This window comes from Anomaloglossus baeobatrachus, chromosome 6 (genome assembly GCF_048569485.1).
Source record: "Anomaloglossus baeobatrachus isolate aAnoBae1 chromosome 6, aAnoBae1.hap1, whole genome shotgun sequence".
NCBI classification, from domain to species: Eukaryota; Metazoa; Chordata; class Amphibia; order Anura; family Aromobatidae; genus Anomaloglossus; species Anomaloglossus baeobatrachus.
In genome coordinates, this window is record NC_134358.1 from 304,574,349 (window position 1) to 304,596,731 (window position 22,383).

The 22,383-nt window shown below is 44.7% G+C and overlaps 1 protein-coding gene across 1 annotated transcript in view; it reads right to left on the minus strand.

Annotated features, from left to right (window-relative positions):
* Positions 1 to 9,055: 9,055 nt before the first annotated feature.
* LOC142243895 (NFX1-type zinc finger-containing protein 1-like) overlaps positions 9,056 to 22,383 on the minus strand; it is a 267,452-nt gene continuing 254,124 nt past the window's right edge. The window contains exon 13 of the mRNA XM_075316092.1: positions 9,056 to 11,299. Coding sequence (XP_075172207.1) covers positions 9,056 to 11,299 — 2,244 coding nt within the window. The remainder of the gene's footprint in view (positions 11,300 to 22,383) is intronic.

A 22,383-nucleotide genomic window follows, 5' to 3' on the forward strand; every position in this document is an offset into this window, starting at 1 on the left:
CGGAGACCGGACAGAGTGCCGAGAGCAGGGGAGGTTGCCCCTTGCTGGAGGCTGTGCAGGGAGAGGAGAGGAGGGCACCCCCTGCTGGAGCCTGTGCAGAGCGGGAGGAGACCAAACGCAGGGTACAGTGGAGGGGGGAGGGGCACTCCCTGCTGGAGGCTGTGCAGGGAGAGGAGGGCACCCCCTGCTGGAGCCTGTGCAGAGCGGGAGGAGACCAGACGCAGGGGACATCGGAGGGGAACTCCCTGCTGGAGGCTGTGCAGGGAGAGGAGAGGAGGGCGCCCCCTGCTGGAGGCTTGGCAGAGTGGGAGGAGACCAGACGCAGGGCACAGAGGAGGGGGGAGGGGCGCTCCCTGCTGGACGCTGTGCAGGGAGAGGAGGGCGCCCCCTGCTGGAGGCTGTGCAGAGCGGGAGAGACCAGACGCAGGGCACAGAGGAGGGCACTCCCTGCTTGAGGCTGTGCAGGAAGAGGAGAGGAGGGCGCCCCCTGCTGGAGGCTGTGCAGAGTGGGAGGAAACCAGACGCAGGGCACAGAGGAGGGCACCCCCTGCTGGAGGCTGTGCAGGGAGCAAACAGTGGAGGGCAGAGAGGCTCTCCCTGCTGGAGGCTGTGCAGAGCGGGAAGAGACCAGATGCAGGGGACAGAGATGGGGGAGGGGCGCTCACTGCTGGAGGCTGTGCAGGAAGAGGAGAGGAGGGCGCCCCCTGCTGGAGGCTGTGCAGAGTGGGAGGAGAACAGACTCAGGGGACAGAGGAGGGAGGAGGGGCGCTCCTTGCTGGAGGCTGTGCAGGGAGAGGAGAGGATGGCGCCCCCTGCTGGAGGCTGTGCAGAGCGGGAGGAGACCAGACACAGGGCACAGAGGAGGGGGGAGGGGCACTCCCTGCTGGAGGCTGTGCAGGGTGAGGAGAGGAGGGCGCCCCCTGCTGGAGGCTGTGCAGAGCGGGAGGAGACCAGATGCAGGGCACAGAGGAGGGGAAACGAAAAATCACCCAGAGGTGAAGGGGTTAAGGAGCATGGTTTTATCAACAGGTGTGAACTTAATTAGGGATTGTCCTGTAAAAAATGTATTAGTACAGTCATGGCCAATAGTTTTGAGAATGCTACAAATATTAATATTTACAAAGTCTACTGCTTAAGTTTTTCTAATGGCAATTTGCATATACTCCAGAATATCATAAAGAGTGATCAGCTTAACAGCAATTACTTGCAAAGTCAATATTGGCTAAGAAAATGAACTTCAACCCCCAAAACACATTTCAACATCATTGCATTCCTGCCTTAAAAGGAGCAGCTAACATTGTTTTAGTGATTGTTCCATTAACACAGGTGTGGGTGTTGATGAGGACAGGAATGGCGATCAATCAGTCATGATTAAGTAAGAATGACACCACTGGACACTTTAAAAGGAGGCTGGTGCTTGGTATCATTGTTTCTCTTCAGTTAACCATGGTTATCTCTAAAGAAACACGTGCAGCCATCATAGCTCTGCACATAAATGGCCTAACAGGGAAGAGTATCGCAGCTACAAAGATTGCACCTCAGTCAACAATCTATCGCATCATCAAGAACTTCAAGGAGAGAGCTTCCATTGTTGCCAAAAAGGCTCCAGGGCGCCCAAGAAGGACCAGCAAATGCCAGGACCGTATCTTAAAACTGTTTCAGCTGCGGGATCGGACTACCAGCAGTGCCGAGCTAACTCAGCAATGGCAGCAGGCTGGTGTGAGTGCTTCTGCACGCACTGTGAGGCGGAGACTGCTTGAGCAAGGCCTGGTTTCAAGGAGGGCAGCAAAGAAGCCAATTCTCCCCAGAAAAAACATCAGGGACCGACTGATATTCTGAAAAAGGTACAGGGAGTGGACTGCTGAGGACTGGGGTAAAGTCATTTTCTCAGATGAATCCCCTTTTTGATTGTTTGGGACATCTGGAAAACAGCTTATTAGGAGAAGAAGAGGTGAGCGCTACCACCAGTCTTGTCTCATGCCAACTGTTAAGCATCCTGAAACGATTCATGTGTGGGGTTGCTTCTCAGCCAAGGGAATCGGCTCACTCACAGTCTTGCCTAAAAACACAGCCATGAATAAAGAATGGTACCAGAATGTCCTCCAAGAGCAACTTCTCCCAACTGTCCAAGAACAGTTTGGCGCCCAACAATGCCTTTTCCAGCATGATGGAGCACCTTGCCATAAAGCAAAGGTGATCACTAAATGGCTCATGGAACAAAACATAGAGATTTTGGGTCCATGGCCTGGAAACTCACCAGATCTTAATCCCATTGAGAATTTGTGGGCAATCATCAAGAGACGGGAGGACAAACAAAAACCAACAAATTCTGGCAAAATACAAGCATTGCTTATGCAAGAATGGACAGCTATCAGTCAGGATTTGGTCCAGAAGTTGATTGAGAGCATGTCAGGGAGAATTGCAGAGGTCCTGAAGAAGAAGGGTCAACACTGCAAATATTGACTTGCTGCATTAACTCATTCTAACTGTCAATATAACCTTTTGGTACTCATAATATGATTGCAATTATATTTCTGTATGTGATGTAAACATCAGACAAACACAATTAAAAACCAGAGGGCAACAGATCATGTGAAAATATAATTTTGGTGTCATTCTCAAAACTTTTGGCCATGACTGTAGGTTGGCAACTCTGCAGATAACCTTAGTAACTGCAGATATAGAGTTAATCTGCAGGTTAATAGCCTTATAAAGATGTCAAACAGCTGTACGGAAAGTGATGTTCATGGGAAAAATGAACGTTATTCTTCAATAGGTAAGCTGGTGTGGCTACAGTCACCGCTCACATTACTGCGGCAGCCAAAAGCATGCCCCAGCACATTGACTGACAGTTGGCTATGCATTGCATCAGTGCAGAGTCGGCTGTCTGCAGATTAATCATACTATTCGACGTCGCAGGTTCCCTTTAACATTACAAGATATACGCTCATTATAATAATGACAGCAGTTTTACTCTTAATAAAGCCTGATCTTTGCCTGAACTAACTGAATGTAATGTTATTTTGAACAAGTTCTCAAACACATCTAATTGCATGTACTTAATTTTTATTTAACATACTTTGTAATACACTAGATTTAATCTCTTAGTGACCACCAATGCATATTTTTACAGACCTGAGATATATGAGAATAGCATCTCTTTATGGTTGAAAATTCAGCAGCTGTCAGCTGTCCACTACAGCTAATAACCTGCTGCATCAGGCACTGACCATGGTGGTTTAACTCCTTTGATGCTGCTGTAAGCATCTAGATGGTTAAGAGAGTGTGGGAGCTCCCTCTTTAACCCCATCAGTACCCTGATATCGTGACTGTGTGGTCCTGGTGGCTACTATTTCAATTCATGATTCAATAATGGCTGCCAGTTATAGTGGCCTATTGAGATGTTAGCAACATTTAGGGCTCTTGCGCACATAACTGCTGAATATTCTGCAGCGATTTGACAGCACATGTGCACTTCAAAACGCTACATAATGAATGCAGTAGTTTTGTTAAAAAAAGCCGATTTCATGCGCTCTGGCTGCTGCCCCCACCATAGACAGTGGTAGCTGCATACAGAATGCACAAATAATTGTCATGCTGCTTTTATGAACGCACGAATTTGGGTCTCAATTTTAGCACCCAAATCTCTGTGTTCAAAAAAGCAACGTGCGCATGTATCATGTACAATCTACATAGATTGTGCAGGGGACGCATGCCGCATGCATTTACGCTGCAGTGCAATACGCATTGTAAATGCATGTAAGTACGCAACGTGCGCACGAGCCCTTAGGTGGTAAAAATAAAATTTCTAATTCCTGTCATGCCACTTTTCATTAATTCCTAAAAAGCACCTAAAGGGTTAATGAACAACCTGACAGCAAGTTTTGAATATGTTGATAGGCGCTCTTTTTAAATTAGTATCACTTTTGCGGACTTTCCAATATATAGGTTCTAGTCCCATTATCACTTCAAAACTGAATACATCAATAAAAAAAGTTTAGTAAATTTCCTAAAAAAAAAAAAAAAAAAAGAAAAATTGCTGCTACATTTTTAAACCTTGTAAAACCTTACCAAAATTAAGACATTTTACAAATGGTAAAGTAGACATTAGGTAAATGTTATTTATTAACTTTTTATTTTATGATTATCTAAATTACAATTTTGAAATTCAAAGTTTGAAAACAGAACATTTTTTTTAGTTTGTCAAATTTCTGATATTTTTAGAAATAAACCCAAAACAAATGTACCATTACCATAACATACAATGTGTCACGAAAAAAACAGTCTCAAAATAACTTGGATATGCTGAAGCTTTCCAGACTTAATGCCATATAAAATGACTCCTGTCATATTTGAAAAAATTATCCTGATCACAAAGGGGTTAATAAGGAATATGTTTAATAATATTCATGAATACAATTTGCCAATCATATTCTCCTGACATCAGATCTGTAAAATTATCATCTATCTACTAAAATCACATAAACAATCAATGGAAAGTACTCTCAAATAGCTGAGGAACTTACAAATTTTCCAATGCTCTACCAATACTATGCTAAAGCTCTTAAACATACAATGCTGACATTTCTACCTAACCAGTAATTAAAGAGAACCTGTCTTTTGCAAAAATGCAATTATATCTGCAAACATACAGATAAATAGGATTTAAATCATGTTAGGTTGGTGTACTTTTAGCTTGGCTATAAGAAGAAAATCTAGTTATATTTTTCCAACAGTGTTTTTTTTGCCAGTCATAGGGGCTGTAAGTCACCACTCACTGCAAAGTGACCATGCTGCTATCACTCCCCCTGCTCCTTGACTGAAAGCCTGCTCTGCAGCACTCGAGGTGCAGGAGAGAGCTTACTCTGTAGTGAGCGGTGACTGTAACAGCTTCATGCACAGATGTAGATGACAGGTTCCTTTCAAGTTTAAATCAAAACTTTGTGGGATTTTCTGATAAACTTTATTCTATAAAATACATATAAACATTACAACAAATCCTAAATACATTTATTTATCAAAACTAATTTGTTTAACTAGAGGATACTAATTGCATAGGTACATTATATCCAAAATAGCCGCCATCACATAAATTTAGACATCAACCCATACTTTGATGCACACATTAGCAGTTTTGTAAAGAAAAATTGCTTAAGCCAGATATCTGAAAGATGTTAGAGCACAATCCTGTACATGCTAAGAGACAGTATTGGAACAACATATACCTGATTTCTCATTCAGCCTGAAAAGTTTAAAATTTGCATGATGAAAGTATGAGAATAGGAGAAACCAATTCTATTTAATCAGCCCTAGTGCTCTGCTGTAAACGTAAGTATAAGGCAAGTAGTCTAGGATGAATAGGCCACTGCCATGCTGTGCCCTACTATATTGAGCACTTGGAAGGGGTGGAGTTGTTATTTGCATCACTTGGAACAGTCAAATTGGATGCTTGACTGAGATTAGTCTTGTGATGTCACTTAGATGCAGGTGTTAGGGTCATACACCGGACGCGGCCTCCTTCTCGGCTCAGAGTTGGGGTGCCCGCTGTTGCTCATTTATGTGAGGCTCCCTCTGCGGGTACAGTTCCACCTTGGTACCGTTCTCAGTGTTTGGCTCAATCCTCTACTGTTACAAGTGCCAGTAGTCACTAGAGTCTAAGGCAGGAGAGCGGGCGTGTGTGTCATTGTCTAAGACCCCTTTTAGACGTCCGTGTTTCAGGCCTGTTTTTAACACGGATGCCACATGTACCCATGTTATTCTCTGGTGTTACTCACAGCGATGTGTTTTCACACGGACAGTGTGACCCCTGGTGGCCCCGCATGCACACACGCAGACATGTCCATTTTTTCCCTGGCAGCAAGGGTCTCACACGGATCGCACACTGATGTGATCCGTGTGACATCAGTGTGACACATACCGGAGAAAACACAGGTCTTTGAAATAAAAAGATTTTCTATATTCAGATGTATCCAGCGTTGTTTTCTTCGGCTCTTCTGTCTCCTGCTTCTGACTCCCGCTCATTATAGTCATTGATTATAAACTGCACTTGAGGACCTGGAAGTCGGAGCATTGCGGGAAAGCATCAGGGACAGCATCGTCGAGGACAGCGCCAGGGACAGCATCCCGGAGGACAGCATCACCAGGGACAATGCCAGGGACAGGATTGCCGCATCACCGGTGACACGTGAGTATTCAGCAAGCAAGCAGTGTGTGTGCAGTGACATCTAGGAGGTCATCAGAGTTCCCAATAAACTCTGATGAACCTGTGAAGTCACCGTGGTGACGGGGGTGTCATTAGGATGTCATTAGAGTTAATTGTAACTCCAATGACCTTCTGGACATCACTGCACACACATTGCTTGTCACCACTGTCCCCGCAATGTTGTCACTGCAATGCTGTCACTGCAGTGCTCCGGCTTCCAGGTCGGTCCTCAGTGCAGTGAATAATCAATGAATAAAATGAGCGGGGGTTAGAAGCAGAAGACTGCAGAGCCGAAGAAAACAGCGCTGGATACCGGTGAATTTAGAAAATCCTGTTAGTCAAAGACCCGTGTTTTCTCCGGTACTTGTCACACTGATGTAACATGTATGCAAACACAGATGTCACATGTGTGACACACGTGTGACTATACCAATGTGTGTGGTTTGTACCTGATTAAACACGGACGTCTGAAAGGTGCCTAAGTCTGACTCTTTGACCACTGCACATGTGCATGACATAGCATTTCCGGATTGGCCGTTGCCTGCTGGTGATATCAGCTGTGCTGATTGGAGTGTGGGCGGAGGCTAGGCAGTGCTTAAGTTTTATATGGACGCTGCCGACGCCCGGATGTCGCTCAGTCTTTACTTGCCTTGTGGCGAGAGGGTCTTTAGGTAGGTCTCTTTACTAATCTGCCACTGATTTGTTTTGTTGGTGTCAGCGCTGGCAAAGTGCGCTGTTCATCGCTATCCTCTCTTCCCTATTACCAGTAACAGTGCTGGCTAAGCAAACTGTTGCTAAATCCTATAGTGGCAGTAACGGTGCTGGTGAAGCCACCGTTATCTCAGAGCCTGCTTCCCCTCTAACAGTATAACATCGCTGGTTAGGCAAACTGTTATCTTTTGCTTTTACTTTATTAGGGGGGTAGCGCTGGTTAAGAAAACTGCTGGTCTGTACCTTATTATTTATAGCAGGTGCTCCAGTGCAGGTGTGCGTATGGTGGCTCTGCTGCATCTGTACTACTGTGTTCTAATAGGCGCTTCTTTCTCAACCCGCGGCTGTCCACAGAAGTGTGAATGTGCAAATAACATTGACCATTTTTAGCGCCCTTCTAATTTAAACCCAGTTATACTGCAGTCTGTAGTTGTTCTTCCAGCCCTTTGGGCTGTTAGCAGCTATATCCATCCATAGTACAGTGGACCCCTTGTTGTGCTTAGAATTCTATGTACCATCTTCTCTCTAAGCTGCCAACCATTAACAGCAGGTGAGACTTACAATGCAGCTCAATGTATTTTAGGTATGTTGTTTGTACAGGTATAATCTAACTAGGCATTATTGGCACACACTTTCACAACTCTATTTAACCTTTCCTCTTTCTTCGCCTCACCACTCCCTGAAGAAGCACAAGTGAAACACAGCATTGCTGACTGAAATGGTCTGTATCTGTTTCCACTATCTCTTTGAATGTTTCCATGCCGAATATTTATTCTACCCTTTTTTGTACTTATGCTTACGATGGTTCCTGTTAGTGGATCATAAGACTGTGTCAATATTTTAGGATACTTATGAGTAACTTTTTCAATTATTGTGTTTCTTCTGTGATTGCTTATATTTTGGATCATAGTCTACATGGCTTAAAGAAGTTGTCCAGTTACCAAAACTGATTTTTTTTTTTTCTGATAAATCTTGCTAATATGTGCCCCTCAACACATCTATTATGTTTTTTCAGCAAAATTAGGTTTTATTGTGCACTAGCAGCACATGCTCATTGCTGGCTCCAGCTCTGATGGGGTTAATCTCTCCTCTGACTTCCTGTGCTCAGTTCCTACAAGTTCCAGAATTCTTTGTGGCTCTAGGGAGGTGTCTAGCTTATCTAACACACCCCCCTCAGATCTCCACACAAAGCCTCCTCCCTGCCTCTTCAAATCACACAGAAATCACACAGACATCCGAAGAGAGTGGGGAAAGAACGGGGGGGGGGTCAGGGGCAGAGGTGCTCTGTCACCAACTGTCTCCACTCTGTGACTTGTGGTGCAGGTGACAGAGTGCAGACAGTTGCTCCCATGCAGCAAGACAGATGGCAGAGCACAGCGGTGACATGCCTGTCAGTGTCTTGCTGCATCCTGCTGTGCTGCTGGGAGGAGCACATGATCACACTGCCGGACACCAGCCGCTCTCCTGACATCGCAGCAGAGCGGGCGGGTGGAGAGTGTGAGCACATACTTACGTGCAGGGGGGGATTCAGCTTAATAAGAACCCTCCCCCCCTGTACTGCACACTGCAGGACGCTGGCTCCACAGTGACGTCCTCCGGATCCTCCCCTCGATGCTGAGCTGTGACGTGCGGTAGTCACCGCCCACAGCCCTGTCACTCAGTGTGAGTGGTGCCAGCCTCCTCTGACGTATCCGTCTTGTTTGAGAGCCCGGAAATGCCGGGACGTCAGAGGATGCCGGCGGCCACAGCTCCAGGGGGTCATGTGACAGGCACTGAGCGTGCAGCATAGCGCCGCTCAGTGCCAGAAATGGAAACAGAAGACAATGGAGAAGATGCATACATTGGTAAGTGAAAATCATTGGGGGAAAAAAAAAAATGGGTGGACCACCCCTTTAATACCTATCATTGCTAAGTTCCTTCACTGGTTATATTTTGGATTATGATCTACATTCTACATGGCTATTACATAATATCTATCATTGCTAAATTTCTCAATCACTTAGATATTTTTCCAAGAACCCCTTTAACTGAGATAGAAATGTTACATAACATGAGGTTACTTATAGTCCCAAAACTCATTTTTTGTCTAGAAACAAAAATCTTTGGATATATGTATCCTTGCATGACTTTTCCTTGAAATAACTAATCTTTATCTCCATCTCCACCTTCACCACTGACACTACACTGTGGACAGCCGAGACGCTCATTTTCCGCTATATTGGCAGAGTAGATATGTCCTGCTTTACACTTGTGCCAGAAATGTTGCTGCAGCAGCACTGTGTCATATATGACTGTTTTTTCCTTTAGTATGTAGACTAAATCCCGTGATACTGGAAGCATATGCAGGTGAGCATGTAATTCATCCAAATGCACAGTACGTAGTCCTGAGTACATCTTTTGAAACAGTGATATTATTTTTGGAATGGCTAGCTTTGGCATGTGCTTTACTTCTAAGGCAATTTGAATTAATTCATAATACATCTCCAAAATGCCATGCTTACTTTCAGCATTATGGATGGCATTAGAAATGATAGAAATATCTTTGCGTATTCTGATCCCAGGTCTAATGCTCTTTTTTACCCAATTTTGTATTGCTATTAGTTTTTGCCAGAATGTTACTTTCTCGCCTACTAACATCAGTGAACGTAGAGTTAGGTTCCCTTCTTGCAATTTTTGCACTGTGCTATGTAGTTGTGGAAAGTTACACAATTCAGTGTCATTTTTACTGAGGAACATTTCCAAATTATTCATCCATTTATGACTGATCCTTTCTTTAACTTTCTCTAAATCAGACACCGTTTGCTTGATCAAATTGCCGTATCGTAAACTTTTTCTAATGGGTTTCAGACATTTTGGACAAGACTTCAGTTTAATGGTTTGGTCTTCCTCTTGTCTGATCATCCATTCTGAGAACTTTGTTGCTTCGAAAAAATGAGGACAGTCCATAAGCTGAACAAAGCGGGCGTCAGGCCCTGCTTCATTTCCAAAGACCAATTCTTTCACTTCATCGGCATCACAAACTCTGCATTTCTTGGGGCATGGCTCTCCACAAAATCCGATGCATGGGTGGCCACATTTAAGAGATTTCCAGCAAGGTTCATCACATGCCTCCCTGTCACATGGCTCCCAACAAAGTTTTGTACACCTTTTATGCTTGCACCGCCATCCACAAGGTTTGGTGCATGGAGTACATGGTTCACTGCATTTCTGAAGGCACTTTTCATGAAAACATGAATTTTCACAAGAACGGTTACAAAAGCAGTTAGTGTTACACTTTTCTTCACACTTATGGGAACAGTAAAGTGGAATGCCACAAGCATTTCCACATGTCAAGTGAAAGCCTCGAGTATCACAGCTGTTGCAGCTTCCAGGGCAGTTGTGTCCACAATCTAATTTTTCACTGCAATTTTCATGACATTTTAATATGGTGCCATCCAGCTCTGCTTCTGTCTTCATGTAACACAAAGTTTCAACAGTGTGACCACATTTCAGTGTAACTGTTACTTTTTCATGACATTTGCAGACTTGACCACATAATCGGACACATTTGTGACCGCACTGTAATACCTTGATGCAGGGCTCTTTACAACAGAATTCTTCTGGATGCATTGAGCATGGAACATCCTGCATGTGTCCACATAAAGGAATCTTTTTTGAGACAACCTCTTCACATTTACAAGGGTCGCTGCACAGCTTTCTGCACTTGTGTCCTTTTTCACAGACACTTTTTATACAAGGCTTTCTGCAGACAACATTTTGATGTTGCTGATCATAAGGGTGACACAAAAGAGGACAAACATGGCCACAGTTTAATCTGAATTGGCAAGGAATTTTGCATCCGCCTTCTGGAACATCAGCAAAGTCTGAAGATGCAGACACATAAGTTGTTGTATCACGATGGTTGACACACTGGAGCTTTAACTCTTTACCAATATGACCATTTTCATGTAATACATCATTAATTGCACTCCAAAGGGGAACCTTGGATAATAATTCCATGTTCCCTATACAAAATAATCCTTTCTTGGCTCTTGATAAAGCAACACATACCCGGTTTGGGATTTTAAGAAAACCAACATTGCCAACCAAGTTACTTCTTACTAGAGAAAGGATGATAATTTCATTTTCTTCTCCTTGGTATTTATCAACAACACACACCCTGACACCCTGAAACTGAGCTTTGGGCATCATTTTCTGTAAACAATGAAGCTGTCCAGAATAAGTAGTGAGTATTGTTATCTGGGATGGAGAGTAGCCTTGTTGCATGAAATACAGGCAAAGTGACTTCGCAAAAGCAGCTTCATGAAAATTCTGATGACTCTTGCCTTCCTTTATATGTTCCTCAAGATGGTTGTGGTCAACAAAGAAGAGGTTGTGACAAACACCCTAGTAGATAAATCAGAGAGAAGTAGATTATAATGACATTCATGATATAGTAAAGCCATTGATTTTTAGCAAAAGAAAATACCATTGGAAGGCTGTACCTAAGGAGATACAGGAATGCCTACCATTAGAAACCATTCCTATCAAGAACTTTAATAATCATAATTTTTATTGATATTACCCCAACATATTCCACAGCACTTTACAATTCAGAGGGGACATGTACCAACAATATGAGGCATTACAGAGTAACACAATTCAGCAGATACATAGAAGAGTGAGGTACAAGCTTACAGTCTATGGGGGAATAGGGGAGGCACAAAAGGCAAATAGTAAAAAGTTCTTGTATTGTGTGGTACAGTCATCTATATAATAAATAGGGTACAGTGGGAATTCTGACCTATATTTTATAAGTGGTTGTATGGTAATAGCACAAAGATAATTTGAAGAATTCCAAGAAATTTAGTAATGTAACAATTTCTGGATGTTATCCTGGCATTGAGAAAATGATGTTTATGTATTGCAATTGCACAAATGATATGTTTGTATGTTGACAACAGTTTCATCAATAAAACAGATTTGAAATAATAAATAGGGTACAGTCGAGGAAATAATTATTTGATCCCTTGCTGATTTTGTTTGTTTGCCCACTGACAAAGACATGAATAGACTATAATTTTAAGGGTAGGTTAATTTTAACAGTGAGAAATCGAATATCCAAAATAAAATCCAGAAAATTACATTGTATAAATTATATAAAATTATTTGCATTTTGCAGAGAGAAATAAGTATTTGATCCCCTACCAACCATTAAGAGTTCTGGCTCCTATAGACCAGTTAGACACTTTGTTACGGTTGCTGTGGCACTGGAGACTATGTTCGGATTTCTTGCTACTGCACATGTGCGAGCACTGGAGACTATGTTTGGATTTCTTACTACTGCACATGTGCAAGCGCTGGAGACTAAGTCCTATCTTGGAGCCATTGCACATGTGCGGGTGACATCATCGCTGACACGAGGTCACATGTCTCTGACACCTTCTAAGCTGATTGGCCGCTGGTCATGTGCTTGTGACACGTGGTCACATGTCTCTGACACCTTCTATGCTGATTGGTTGCTGGTCATGTGCTTGTGATGCTTTGCTCGGTGATAGGCCAGCGTGACGTCATTGCTGTCATTCTGGCAGCGGATTGGTTCTGGTGTCCTCCATCTTGGATAAGGCACAGAGTCTATATAAGACCCTGACGCACGCCGCCCGGCGCTCAGTCCTCTTGGTTCATGCATGAGAGTAGACGCTCTGTGCACGTCCCTCTAGGCATCTCTCTGTCTATGCTAGGTGAGCGCTACCGGCAGGGTAGCGTTCTTATACCTTACAGCTTCGGCTGCGGTCCGTATCCTTACCTCTTAGTGGAGCGGACATAGGCAGGTGCCTGAGGCACATGGTCCGGCTGGGCCTTGTGATTCTACTCGTAGGTGGACGTTGCTGCTAGGGTAACGTTCCTTATACTGCGTCTGGCAGTTGTTCGTATCCTCGCACACTAGGGGAGCGAACAGAGGTAGGAGCTTTGTGCGGCTTATGCTGCTGTCCGTCTCTTTTGCACCACTAGTGGAGCGGACCTAGGCAGGTGCCATATCTAGTGGTTCGTGTCCTCGCACACTAGTGGAGCGAACGCAGGTAGGAGCTTTGTGCGGCTTACGCTGCTGTCCGTCTCTTTTGCACCACTAGAAGAGCGGACCTAGGCAGGTGCCATATCTAGTGGTTCGTGTCCTCGCACACTAGTGGAGCGAACGCAGGTAGGAGCTTTGTGCGGTTTACGCTGCTGTCCGTCTCCTGGCACCACTAGAGGAACAGACCTAGGTAGGTGCCATTTCACACTCACTGCTTTTGTCTCTGTGATCTTTAACAGAGACCATTCCACACACCCTCCAAGTAAGGGAGGAATTGCTTTATTTTCTAATTATATTCCTCTGTGAGTTAACAGAGGTATTGCACTCTGCACTTGTGCTATTATTTTTTACAGTGGCACACTTATATACCCATTATCCTCTGCCATAGTCTGTAGCAGAGTCTTTGCACGGTGGACCCTGACTGTCTGACATTCCTTTAGGTTTTATCAGACAGCCCCCCGTAACATTAGGACTGAGCCAAGGGTCTGGCAGTTATGGCAGAATATCAGCAGTTACACCGTTACCTACAAGTACTTGAGTCGCAGCTCAAGAGTATAGAGGATAAACCTCAGACCATGGTGACATCTGCACATGATCCTCGACTTGCTCTGCCAAACAGATATTCTGGCGATGCCAGATCATGTCGTGGTTTCATTAGTCAGTGTCAGATACACCTAGAGGTCAACTCTTCTCGCTTCTCTACGGAGAGGTCCAGAGTAGGCTTTATCATCTCCTTACTTCAGGACAAAGCCTTAGAATGGGCGACTCCCTTATGGGAGCGCTCTGATGTGGTTACTCTGAGACATCAAGACTTTCTTGATGCTCTTAAAGCGGTATTCATGGGTCCGCAGCTTACCCATGATGCGGCCCTGAGACTCTTAGATCTATCTCAGGGTTCGTTATTCACTAGTTCTTATGCCATTGCTTTTAGAACTCTGGTGGCAGAACTAGATTGGCCAGAGAAGGTGTTGATTCCTATCTTCTGGAGAGGGTTGGCAGGCTATGTCAAGGATGCCCTTGCTACTCGTGAGGTCCCTGCTTCTCTGGAGGACTTGATCACAGTAGCAACGAGGATCGACGTACGCCATAGGGAACGTAGACTCGAGGTCTCTTCCTCACGCCCTAAGCATCGGGCTATTCCAGTTGTTGAGGGTCCACTACCATATTCCTCAGTATCTGAAACAACTCCCACTCCTATGGAGTTAGGTCATACGTCCTCCAGACTACGCAAGTCTGGTCCTCCTATATGTTACGTATGTCGTCAGGCTGGGCACTATGCCAACAAGTGTCCTAGTCGTCAGGGAAACTCCCCGGCCTAGTAACCATTAGAGGGGGGTTACTAGAGACGTCTTCTGCACCCTCTAAGTGTAGTATCCCAGGTCTGCTCTCATTCTCTGAGAATACATGGCCTACTATGGCTTTTATGGATTCCGGAGCTGACGGGACTTTTGTGTCCTCAGGATTTGTAAAGGGACACAATATTCCCTCTATCATGTTAGAGGCGCCTATTCCTGTCCGAGTTGTTAATGGGACTATGTTGTCTGACTCCATTACATTGAGGACAGTTCCCTTGCGCCTTTCCCTACCTCAGGGTCACATAGAGGAGATTTCTTTTTTTGTTTTGCCTGAGGGTATAGACGACGTTCTTCTGGGTCTCCCATGGCTTCGGACTCATGCTCCTCACATTGACTGGGAGTCCGACAGCATTATTAGTTGGGGTTCGAAATGTCAGTCCCGATGTCTTCCCTTACCACCTAAGGTCGTTGCAGTTGCATCAACTGATCTCTCTCCCATACCTACACCCTATTTGGATTTCGCTGACGTGTTCTCCAAACAGGGTGCTGAGGTTCTTCCACCCCATAGGCCGTATGACTGTGCCATAGACTTTATCCCAGGTTCGGTTCCACCTAAGGGCAGGGTTTACCCCCTGTCGATACCTGAGTCGGAGGCCATGTCGACCTATATAAGAGAGAGTTTAGAGAAGGGGTTCATTCGTAAGTCTGTCTCTCCCGCGGGAGCTGGGTTTCTCTTTGTTTGTAAGAAAGAGGGTGATTTGCGTCCCTGCATAGATTACAGGGGTCTCAACGCAATCACAATAAAGAACAAATACCCGTTACCTTTAATTTCGGAGCTCTTTGACAGACTGTGCTCAGGTTTTTACGAAGTTGGATCTGCGGGGTGCGTATAACTTGGTACGAATTCGAGAGGGTGACGAATGGAAGACCGCTTTTAACACCCGAGACGATCACTATGAATACCTCGTCATGCCTTTTGGTTTATGTAATGCACCCGCAGTATTTCAGGACTTCGTAAACGATGTGTTCAGGGATTTACTGTTATCCTCCGTCGTGGTGTATCTGGACGACATCCTGATTTTTTCTCCTGATCTGGAGACTCATCGTCAGGCTGTCGTTCGTGTCCTTTCCCATTTAAGGGAGCACTCTTTGTTTGCTAAACTCGAAAAATGTGTATTCGAGCAGTCATCCTTGCCTTTTTTGGGCTACATTATCTCACAAGAGGGTCTGGCTATGGATCCTGCGAAGCTCTCTGCTGTCCTGGAATGGTCCGAACCTCATTCCTTGAAGGCGGTGCAACGCTTCTTAGGATTCATAAATTATTACAGGCAGTTCATACCCCATTTCTCTACTTTGGTGGCCCCTTTGGTGGCCTTGACTAAGAAAGGTGCTAATCCAAAAGTCTGGTCTACTGAGACATCCCAGGCTTTTGAGGCAGTAAAAAGACACTTTTCAACTGCTCCCGTTCTACAAAGACCCGATGAGAATAAGCCCTTTCTCTTGGAGGTTGATGCCTCTTCAGTGGGTGCTGGTGCGGTCTTGTATCAAAAGAACAGTGCAGGTAGGAAAAGGCCGTGTTTCTTCTTTGCTAAAACCTTTTCACCGGCAGAGAGAAACTATACCATTGGGGATAGGGAACTGCTCGCCCTGAGATTAGCTTTGGAGGAGTGGCGTCACTTGCTGGAAGGAGCGAAACATCCTTTCCAGGTCTATACAGACCATAAGAATCTGACGTACTTACAAACCGCTCAGCGTCTGAATCCTCGCCAAGCCCGCTGGTCCTTGTTTTTCTCCCGCTTTCACTTCTCCATCAACTATCTGTCTGGGAGTAAGAATAACAAGGCAGACGCTCTGTCTCGCTCTATGGTTTCTACCCAGGAAGAGATTGACGAACCTCGTCTTATCCTTCCCTCCAGGGTTTTTCATACGCTCTCCCCTGTGACGTTAGACCAAATCCCACCGGGCAAGACCTTTGTGCCGCCGGATCGACAGAATGATATACTGTCGTGGGCCCACACCTCAAAGGTGGGTGGGCATTTTGGTATTAGAAGGACACGAGAGTTACTCGAGAGGTGGTATTGGTGGCCACACTTAGCCAGCCACGTCAAGAGATATGTCGGTTCCTGCTACTCGTGTGCTTGCAACCGTCCGTTACGGCAGAGACCGGCTGGGCTCTTGCATCCTTTACCAGTGCCAGATAGACCATGGGAGGTGGTAGGCATGGACTTTGTGGGTGATCTTCCGTGTTCACAGGGACATAGATTTGTGTGGGTCATTACGGACCATTTCTCCCGGATGGTTCATCTCGTACCGTTATCGAGAATCCCGTCTTCCAGGGTACTAGCCAAACTATTCCTCAAGCATGTCTTTAGGCTTCACGGGATGCCAGATTGTATCATTTGTGATAGAGGCCCGCAATTTGCTTCCCGTTTCTGGCGAGATCTTTGTAGTCTTCTGCAAATTGAGTTGAATCTCTCTTCGGCATACCATCCGGAGACCAATGGTTTGGTTGAGCGTACCAATCAATCCATGATTATATACCTTCGACACTTTGTTGCTGAGAACCAAGATAACTGGTCCTCCCTCCTACCCTGGGCAGAATTTGCCCTTAACAATTCGCTGGCTGAGGCCACTGGGCAGACACCGTTCGTACTCAATAATGGGCAACACCCTAGGGTACCGGTACCGTTTCCCGCTGCTGCACCTCCTCCTCTTGTGGCCGACTGGGTAACTAATGCCAGAGAGGTTTGGGATCGGACTCAAGAGTCGATCCAAGCAGCTAAGGACCGTATGAAGACGGTGTCCGATCGGTTTCGTCGCCCGGCTCCTGTCTTTTCTCCAGGGGACTTTGTGTGGCTCTCTGCAAAACACGTGAAACTTAGGCGGGCTTTGCACGTTGCGACATCGCAAGCCGATGCTGCGATGTCGCACGCGATAGTCCCCGCCCCCGTCGCAGGTACGATATCGTGTGATATCTGGCGTAGCGAAAATTATCGCTACGCCAGCTTCACATGCACTCACCTGCCCTGCGACCGTCGCTCTGGTGGCGACCTGCCTCCTTCCTAAGGGGGCGGGTCGTGCGGCGTCATAGCGACGTCACACGGCAGGCGGCCAATAGCGGCGGAGGGGCGGAGATGAGCAGGATGTAAACATCACGCCCACCTCCGTCCTTCCGCATAGCAGCCGGCGGCAGGTAAGGAGATGTTCCTCGCTCCTGCGGCTTCATACACAGCGATGTGTGCTGCGGCAAGAACGAGGAACAACATCGTACCTGTCGCAGCACCGGCATTATGGAAATGTCGGTGAATGCAACGATGATACGATAACGACGTTTTTGCGCTCATTCATCGTATCATCTAGCATTTACACAGTACGATGTCGAAAGTGACGCCAGATGTGCGTCACTTTCGATTTGACCCCACCGACATCGCACGTGCGATGTCGCAACGTGCAAAGCCGCCCTTAGAGTGAGCTCTGTCAAATTTGCTCCTTGCTTCCTGGGTCCTTATGAGGTTCTTCGACAGGTAAATCCTGTAGTCTACCAATTGAAGTTACCCGTCCATCTTAGGATCCATGACAAATTCCATGTTTCACTGCTAAAGCCGGCTATTTTACCTCACGCTCGTGAAGTGCACTCTCCTGCCTCTGATTCCTCTCGCTCTAGCTATGAGGTACGAGCCATAGTTGGTTCTAAGATGGTTAGAGGGCGCAGGTTCTTCTTGATAGATTGGGAGGGCTACGGCCCGGAACATCGCTCTTGGGAGCCTGAGGAGGCTGTCCATGCTCCCGACTTAGTTGAGGGGGAAGTACTGTTACGGTTGCTGTGGCACTGGAGACTATGTTCGGATTTCTTGCTACTGCACATGTGCGAGCACTGGAGACTATGTTTGGATTTCTTACTAGTGCACATGTGCAAGCGCTGGAGACTAAGTCCTATCTTGGAGCCATTGCACATGTGCGGGTGACATCATCGCTGACACGTGGTCACATGTCTCTGACACCTTCTATGCTGATTGGCCGCTGGTCATGTGCTTGTGACGCTTTGCTCGGTGATAGGCCATCGTGACGTCATTGCTGTCATTCTGGCAGCGGATTGGCTCTGGTGTCCTCCATCTTGGATGAGGCACAGAGTCTATATAAGACCCTGACGCACGCCGCCCGGCGCTCAGTCCTCTTGGTTCATGCATGAGAGTAGACGCTCTGTGCATGTCCCTCTAGGCATCTCTCTGTCTATGCTAGGTGAGCGCTACCGGCATGGTAGCGTTCTTATACCTTACAGCTTCGGCTGCGGTCCGTATCCTTACCTCTTAGTGGAGCGGACATAGGCAGGTGCCTGAGGCACATGGTCCGGCTGGGCCTTGTGATTCTACTCGTAGGTGGACGTTGCTGCTAGAGTAACATTCCTTATACTGCGTCTGGCAGTTGTTCGTATCCTCGCACACTAGGGGAGCGAACATAGGTAGGAGCTTTGTGCGGCTTATGCTGCTGTCCGTCTCTTGTGCACCACTAGTGGAGCAGACCTAGGCAGGTGCCATATCTAGTGGTTCGTGTCCTCGCACACTAGTGGAGCGAACGCAGGTAGGAGCTTTGTGCGGCTTACACTGCTGTCCGTCTCCTGGCACCGCTAGAGGAACGGACCTAGGTAGGTGCCATTTCACACTCACTGCTTTTGTCTCTGTGACCATTAACAGAGACCATACCACACACCCTCCAAGTAAGGGAGGTATTGCACTCTGCACTTGTGCTATTACTATTTACAGTGGCACACGTATATACCCCTTATCCTCTGCCATAGTCTGCAGCAGAGTCTTTGCACGGTGGACCCTGACTGTCTGATATTCCTTTGGGTTTTATTATCAGACAGCCCCCCGTAACACACTTCTAATAAACTCGCTACATGCATTAAAGATATTTGTCTTAAATTGTCACCTGTATAAAAGACTCCTGTCCACAGACTCCATTAATCAGTCAGACTCTAACCTCTACAACATGGGCAAGACCAAAGCGCTTTCTAAGGATGTCAGGGACAGATTCATAGACCTGCACAAGGCTGGAATGGGCTACAAAACCATAAGTACGACATTGCGTGAGAAGGAGACAACTGTTGTTGCCAGGGCTGTGGAGTCTGGTGAGCCAAACCTTCGACTCCGATTCCTCAATTTCCCTTGCACCGACTCCGACTCCCACATATATTGCTTATAGTTAAGTGAAAAATTTATTGTAGTACAATGTGAACATCAGACATTTAACACTATGTAATACACTATGTAAGTGGCAGAAAAACAGTTTTCAACAAAAACATACTAAATAATAACATTTAGTATATTGCTTATATTTAAGTGAAAAATGTATTATAGTACAATGTGAACATCAGTCATTTAATCATTTTTATGATACAATAATCAAGATATTTAGATAGAACATAAAATATATTTATTGAAATACAACTTTAGAACACAAAAACTGTAATAAATTGTAAATATGGTATACAATATTTAATATACAGTAGATTACATATATCTCTTGAGTGTGCATGTATTATATATATATATATATATATATATATATATATATATATAAAATTACATATTGTATTACATATTTACAATTTATTACAGTTTTTTGAGTTCTAAAGTTGTATTCCAATAAATATATTTTATGTTCTATCTAAATATCTTGATTATTGTATCATAAAAATGATTAAATGTCTGATGTTCACATTGCACTACAATACATTTTTCACTGAAATATAAGCAATATACTAAATGTTATTATTTAGTATGTTTTTGCTGAAAACTGTTTTTGCCACTTACATAGTGTATTACATAGTGTTATATATAACACTATGTAATACACTATATAAGTGGCAAAAAACAGTTTTCAACAAAACATACTAAATAACATTTGTGCAGTCTATGAATTTGTTCTAAGAAATAGAATTGCTTCCATCAGATCCTCCTTCATAGATGACCTCAAATCTGACCTAATAATTTGAAGGCTAGAGAACAACCTCTCTACACTAACTTGGGTTGGAGGCAAAACCGTGACCACATGGGCAACATCTCTAATAATTTCCGGGTATAAAGGAACTGCCTCATGCACAGTCAGTTTTGATGAACGGTTGAATTTTTCTATTTCTTTGAGAGCAAGTGAAAACTTTTACTGAAATCTGGTCAATCTGCTGCTATAGGAGACGGAGTGAAATCTTTTTACTTGCGTCAACACTTTGCTGCTCCATGTCATCGAAATACTTGTCAAAGTTAAACTCCCCATCTGATGAGGATGAAGATATGGCAGCAGTAGCACTGTCAGGCCCCAAGTCCTCTTGCGCCTGGCAGTCCTGTAGCTGCTCATCCTTACTGCTACCTCACTCAAAGCTTCTTTTCCTTTAGTAAGCTGTTGATCATCAAGCAGTATATGATGACTTGGGTGCACATAAACAGCTGCCAGAAGAATTTTATTTTCCAATAGCTGTGTCTCTCTCCGTTTCATTGAAGCAGAAATGCCATCTGCGATTAAACCTCCTCTTTGGGACAGGCAAAATAGCAAGTTCTTCCACTACCTTATGAAAATGCCAGGAGTTAAATCCTCAGCTTGTAATTATTTAGTCACAGTAAATGGGTGAGTAAGCAATTCCTTCAATTCAGCCACCTGTGTCCATTGACCTTCATTTAAGGTTACTTGAGGGTTCACCATATCTATAAGAAACGATTTTAGTTCAAGCAATCGCTCAGTCATTAAATAAGTGCTGCCTCACCGAATGGCTTGATCAACAATTGCCCATTTCCCAGCACGTCTCTTCAAGATGGAATCAATTTTAGGGGTTCTGCTGGCAATAACCAACTTCCTCACTTTTCCAATCAGATTTCCAGCTTGTCCGCCCAGTTTCACACATCCAACTTTCGCCGGTTTGGTGGATGTGGCGCATGCTAGTACATTACGATACAGTACAGTGGCAGCGCCACAACTTCTGTGTCACATGAAAGCATGTGACCGTCATTTGTCACGCTGCCACTGTACTGTATACACTGTACTGGAGTGCGCCGCAAACCAGCGAAAAGACGGATGTGTGAAACCGGGGTCCATCTTGCAGACTATCTCTTATTGCCAGCTGCCGTGTGTGCACAACACAACGCATGTGATGAATATGAAAGTGTTTTGAAGCAGCTTCAACAAGATCATCTAATCCTAAAGTATCATTTTGCTGTTCTTCTGTTGTAATATTTGTTTGTTCCTCAGTTACATGAACAGCACTGTGGCCTTCCATCTCAAACATACTAAATCCTAAATTTTCTTCTAGCTGTTGTTCATTACTCACATTCATGAGTTTAATTGTACTTATGTTTGAAGCATTGTTCGTTACAATGGCAAGAACCTGTTTTTTTGCGTTCCTAATCTTGCAGAACTTTTTCCACTAAGGCCTGGAGAAATTGGCTGATGTGATGAGCTTTACTATCTTTTACTGCCAGTGTCTTACTAACAATTTCTTTCTTGTCACAAACATATCGAACATTGATGGCAAAATAATTCAGTGAAATGCAGTGACTCTGGCATCCAGCAAAGGCAATGGGTGACAAGATAGGACATTCAGACACAGCGTTTCGTGAGGATCCTCACAAAGAATGAGCATGTCAGTTTGTGTGGTGTTTTTCTAATCTGCTTTTGCTATTGAAAGCATTATTTATGAGCTCAAAAACCTTTCAGGTGATGCGTTTTTTTAAAAAGCTGATCTGCTTTTGCAGCTGAAAAACGTATCCTCAAAAAACGCAGCAAAAACGCTGTGTGTGAATGCAGCCTTAGATCAGGAATAGAACAGACATTTATAGGACATTTCATAAGTTTCCCAAATTCCTATGAAAAAATTTTCATCACACTCTGCATTGCACGACTGTCCCCAATTTATTATATATTTTAGGAGTCGGAGTCGGTGCATTTTATACCGACTCCAACAAAATGAGCTCCGACTCTACAACTCCGACTCCACAGCCCTGGTTGTTGCAATAGTAAGAAAATGGAAGAAATAGAAAACTAGTGTTAATCGACATCGATCTGAGGCTTTATGCAAAACCTCACCTTGTGGTGTATCCAGGATCATTAAGAAGGTGAGAGATCAGTTTAAAACT